Source organism: Danio aesculapii, chromosome 24, assembly GCF_903798145.1.
Source record: "Danio aesculapii chromosome 24, fDanAes4.1, whole genome shotgun sequence".
Lineage (NCBI taxonomy): Eukaryota > Metazoa > Chordata > Actinopteri > Cypriniformes > Danionidae > Danio > Danio aesculapii.
In genome coordinates this window covers 4,138,019-4,144,018 of record NC_079458.1, presented here as the reverse complement: position 1 = coordinate 4,144,018, position 6,000 = coordinate 4,138,019, and the positions used below count along the sequence as shown (strand labels likewise).

General features: G+C 33.5%; 1 protein-coding gene across 4 annotated transcripts in view; it reads left to right on the top strand.

Moving 5' to 3' along the window:
- mybpc2b (myosin binding protein Cb) overlaps nucleotides 1-6,000 on the top strand; it is a 67,884-nt gene that overhangs the window by 30,852 nt on the left and 31,032 nt on the right. For all 4 annotated transcript variants that reach the window (XM_056451075.1, XM_056451078.1, XM_056451077.1 and 1 more), the window contains 3 exons: nucleotides 1-62; nucleotides 2,798-2,903; nucleotides 5,703-5,872. The exon at nucleotides 1-62 is cut by the window's left edge and continues 63 nt beyond it. In XM_056451075.1, coding sequence (XP_056307050.1) covers nucleotides 1-62; nucleotides 2,798-2,903; nucleotides 5,703-5,872 — 338 coding nt within the window. The remainder of the gene's footprint in view (nucleotides 63-2,797; nucleotides 2,904-5,702; nucleotides 5,873-6,000) is intronic.

The window sequence follows — 6,000 nt, the reverse complement described above, 5'->3', positions numbered from 1 at the left end:
TGATGCTGCGTATGAATGCGTGGTCGGGAATGATAAATGCTTCACTGAAGTTTTTGTTAAAGGTGTGTGTGCAAATTAATTAATATTTATTGCCTTTCAATTTTTCCCTCAAAATTCAGCTCATCTGTAGAGTTACCACCTAGCTCCACCACTTAACCTTTTCAGTAACTATTTACAACCTAAAAAACTCTCATGCAAAAGCTAATTGATCATTTCTTTTTAATTAAATTAGTATCAAATTCCAGTGTTGGGCAAGCCACTTGAAAAATGTTATGAGCTGAGCTATAAGCTACTCTACTTAAAATGTAGCTTAACTACACTAAAAGCTACCCTTTGGAAAATGTAGCAAGCTAAGCTAAAAGCTACTTGACATCTAAGCTATTTTTTGCAATTTTCATTTTTAAATCGAAGCAACTTAAATCCAAGTCAATCATCTCCTAGTGATCAATAAAACTGTCAATGAAGCATATGAGGCATAATTGTTCAGATCAATTATTTACTGTAAATAGTAATATGCTGCTCCAAACAAACTAATTATAGTATATAACAGCAAAGACAAGAAATCCAATAAAACCAGGTGTTACACATTTAAAATACTATAGTAAATTTATAGTAAAGGGAAATATTTAGGAAGAAGCATTATATATTTACAACTCTTCATTAATGAATTACACTACATAATGTAGGATTATTAGTAACTATCATGAACTAATAGTAATTACCATATATATTTATATATAATAAAAAACACCACAACAAATTAATTTGAGTACTTTACTATTGTGTAGTTCAAAAACATTATAGTAGAGGAGAGTGGGACACAAAGGAACACTTTTTGGTTTTGTCCAAATAATGAACAAAGTAATGGGGTTAGACAAACCATTTGTTATTTACCAGCAACACACAAGCCTCTCCTACAAATGAGCACTGGTTGTATGATCGCCGGTTTCTGTGCAGTATTGCCAAAAGCGCCAGGAGTATAAATGTGCGGCAAGTTGTAACAGACAGAGAGGGTTAGTTGTAACACATGCTTAAAAAAGCAGATTTTATACAATTAATTTAAATCCAGTTTACTTTAAATAGTAACTATATTTGCTAAGTACTTGGCTTAATTTATTTTTTATTCTACATAGCAAAGTATGTTTATTTATTTATTTATTTATAAAAACATTTGGATTATTATCCATTATTATACAATGCATTCATTTGCAGTATTAGCAATAAAATATTTTTTTGTTTATTAAAAATATTTTCTATTAAAAAACATTTTATTTATAAAGTTCTTAACGTTACACTCAAAATTCCAAAATTATTTTGTTTGTTTAATTGGTGTCCAACAGTGTGTGGCTTAATTGTAAAACCCTGTTACACCTAACCCCGCTGTATCGGGCTTTCCTTATAACTGGCTAGCAGTCACTGTGTGTTTTTTACACCTTTCAAAATGGTTCCATCTTTTAGTCTAGAAGACGGCAATCACAACAATCTAAGATTTTACGAACTTATTTTATAGGTTTTTTTAAAATAAAAAATATTGAGTTTAATAAAAATACTTTTATTCTGCAAAATGGTTTCTCAATCAAATTTCGCCAAACTTTTTGAAAAATTGGCAGGAAGACGTCTGCCGACACTGGTGAAAACCTCGGAAGCATGCCATGGTTACCCTGAGCAAATACCTTAAAACTCTGTTACATTTTACCCCGCGTTACTTTGTGCCCCGCGCTCCCCTACTTACTACACATTATTAAAGTATTTTTCAGAATTAATGTTATTGCATCTTAACCTATGATCTTGACATGTACTTCTCGAGGTATGGTCACGAAAAATCCTGCTTCAGAAATAACTTCTCTCCCTCAGTCATCTTGCCATCAAGCAAATTTCTCGCATTAGTCTAATTCATTGGCAATGTCACTGACCAGTGGCAGTAACGCACTAAAAAGTTTGTTTTCGACCACTGTAAAACAGGAAGTAGAAGAAATCGCCATTCTCGCCATTATATGGGCTGCGTCCGAAACCGCATACTACTGATTTTCAAATTCTATGAATTCGGACAAACTACTCGGCTCGCATACTGATTTTAGCACACTGTATAGTATGGAAGTATGAGGTTTCAGACGCAGCCATAGTATTCGAAAGTCAGTATGCGAGAAGTACCCGGAAAACTTACTACTTCCTTACTACAGATAACTACTAGATTCTGAAGTGCGCATCCCATGCACGCTGCACTATCCCATGATGCCCCGTGAGAAAATTCATGAATGGGAGTGAAGCGACGCAACTGACGCAGGTAGGTCAAGTGACAAAGACAAAATGGTGGATGTATTACGTCGGAATTCATTTATACTTCTACCTACTGAGTAGTCAGCGGTTTCGAACGCAGCCATGGGTTTACTTTCATCGGCTAGATACCATCCTCACGCTCCGTTAATGTCGGTGGCATCACTTATTGATCTGCAATCAGCAAATGTAGCTTGTGTGGACGCTACTGTGCTACTTGCTTAAAATAATAGCTTCGCTTCTGAAAAGCTATTGATTTTAAAAGTATTGACGCTACCGCCACGCTACTGAGTAATGTAGTTAAGCTAGTAGCGTGACTAAGTTACTTGTAGCGACGCTACTGCCCAACACTGTCAAATTCTTTCTAAAGCTTCTTAGTTTCTCACAATAAACCTAAAGTAAAATGTAAAACTTGTCTGATCATTCTGACATTATTATTTTGTTATAAGTACAATGCATTCTTGTTGTTGTTTATGTTGTTAATATATTGTTTAATTAACCATATTTCATTTGTGCATTGCAGAACCACCAATCACCATCACTAAACTTCTGGATGATTATCATGTTGTGGTTGGAGAACGAGTGGAGTTTGAGATTGAAGTGTCTGAGGAGGGAGCTCACGTCATTTGGTAAACAAATTACAAATATACAATTTTATTTATTTTTATTTATTTATTTTTTTACAGGGACACCACATTAAAAAACATTAGTCTTACCAGATCGTAAAATGCATGCTTTGCATATAAACACTCAAATATAGCTTATGTTATTACACATATTTGGTCTCTAGAAAAAAAACAATACATACACATTCAAAAATAACACTAAAAATATATATATTTCAAGGGGACTTGCAACATTGGACACATGAAGTAATATTTAAATAATATATTTCTTCAGCACAAACTACCCAAAGTAATATTTATGTCTTTCTGTGTATACACTACAAGTACAGAAGTGTCAAATATTTAATATTCTCGCTTCAATCAAAGTCAGGATCACATGAACTTTCAGAAATTAATCAGTTTTTTTAATTACTATTAATAATTGCAAATGATTCAGTATTGTTTCTGGCGGCACGGTGGCTCAGTGGTTAGCACTGTCGCCTCACGCAGCAGGAAGGTCGCTGGTTTGAGTCCCGGTTGGGCCAATTGGCATTTCTGTGTGGAGTTTGCATGTTCTTCCAGTGTTGGTGTGGGTTTCCTCTAGGTGCTCCGGTTTCCACCACAGTCCAAACACATGCGCTATAGGGGAATTGATGAACTAAATTGGCCGTAGTGAATGTGAGAGTGTATGGGTGTTTCCCAGCACTGGGTTGCAGCTGGAAGGGCATCTGCTGTGTAAAGCATATGCTGGATAAGTTGGCGGTTCATTCCGCTGTAGCGACCCCTGATAAATAAAGGGACTAAGCCGAAGGAAAATGAATGAATGAATGAATATTGTTTTATTAAACCATTAATAATAATATGAAAAAACTTTCTTTAGTATAAAATTCACATATTAGAATGATTTCTAAAGGATCATGTGACAGTAATGGGGCTGAAAATTCAGCTGTGCATCATGGTGATAAATTACATTTTTAACACTCTTAGCATTGAAAACATTTACTCTAAATTCTAATCATATTTCAGAATCTTATTGTTTGCAAAATAAATCTAATCAAATCATTCATTCATTCATTTTCTTTTCGGCTTAGTCCCTTTATTAATCTGGGGTCACCACAGCGGAATGAACCGCCAACTTATCCAGCATATGTTTTACGCAGCGGATGCCCTTCCAGCTGCAACCCATCACTGGGAAACATCCATACACACTCATTCTCACACATACACTACGGACAATTTATCTTACCCAATTCAGCTATAGTGCATATGTTTAGACTTATGGGGGAAACCGGAGCACCCGGAGGAAACGCACGCCATCATGGGGAGAACATGCAAACTCCACACAGAAACGCCAACTGACCCAGCTGAGGCTCGAACCAGCGACCTTCTTGCTGTTATGCGACAGCACTACCCACTGCACAACCGCGTCACCCCAATCAAATCATATTGAAGAATTTGATTATTGTTTCCTAAATCATTAATAATAATTAGAAAAGTGTCTTGAGAATTAAATCCTCATATTAGAATGGTTTCTGAAGGATCATGTGGCAGTAATGGTGCTGAAAATTCAGCTTTGCCTGATAGTGATAAATGACATTTTTAACACTCTTAACATTGAAAACATTTCAATCTTATTGTCTGCTAAATAAATCAAATCAAACCATACTGATCATATAAAATAATTTCATTATTGTCTCCTAAATCATTAATAATCATTAGAAACGTTTCTTAAGAAAAAAAATCTACATATTAAAATGATTTCTGAAGGATCATGTGACAGTAATTACTTTGCCTGATAGTGATAAATTACATTTTTAACACTCTTAGCATTGAAACCATTTATTCTAAATTGCAATAATATTTCAGAATCCTATTGTCTGGAAAATAAATCAAACCATAGTGATCATATTGAATATTTTCATTATTGTTACCTAAATTATTAATAATAATTAGGAATGTTTCTTTTTTTAGTTTTTTTTAAAATTCTCTAACTTTTTTTTTCAGAATTGAATCAGGTTGTTTAATTATTATTGATTCAATATTGTTTCCTTAATCATTAATAATAATCAGAAATGTTTTTTGAGAATTAAATCTTCATTTTAGAATGATTTCTGAAGGATCATGTGACAGAAATGGTGCTGAAAATTCAGCTTTCCCTTATAGTGATAAATTACATTTTTAACACTCTTAGCATTCGAATTTTAGAATGTATTAATAATATTTCAGAATCTTATTCTCATCAAAATATCAAAAAAATAAATATAATAATAAAAATTTGCCCTTCTGTGAATTTCTTTTTCTTTTTTAAATATTTCCGAAATGATGTTTAACAGAGCAAATGATTTTTCACAGTTTTTCCTAAAGTCTTATTTGTTTTATTTTGGCTAGAATAAAAGCAGTTTTAGTTTTTTAAAACCATTTTGAGGTCAATATTATTAGCCCACTTAAGCAATATTTGTTTTGGATTGTCCATAGAACAAACCATCGTTATTCAATGACTTGCCTAATTAACCTAGTTAAGCCTTTAAATGTCACTTTAAGTTGAATACTAGTGTCTTGAAGAATATCCAGTAAAATATTATGTACTGTCATCATGGCAACGATAAAATAAATCAGTTATTAGAAATGAGTTATTAAACTATTATGTTTAGAAATGTGTTGAAACAACTTTTCCCTCCATTAAACAGAAATTGAGGAAAGAACATACAGGGGGAGTAATAATTCAGGAGGGCTAATAATTCTGACTTAAACTGTGTTGTCAAGTCTATAAAGTAAGTATATTTTCAATTAAGTATATTTTCAAGAATGTATGTGTGTTTTTAGGTTGTTTGAGGAACAGCAGCTGTCTCGAGATGACAAAGATTCAAAGTACCGTTTTAAAAAGGATGGAAAACGCCACTGTCTCATTATTCAAGAAGCGACTTTGGAAGACAACGGCATGTTCTATGTGTACACCAACGGAGGCCATTCGAAAGGAGAGCTGATTGTTGAAGGTAACATCTGATCTAATAGAAGATTTTATGGGATATTTCATGCAGTAATTAAAATTCTGTCATCATTTACTCCCTCTTTACATTTATGAGTTTCTTTCTTCTGTTGAACACAGAAGAAGATATTTTGA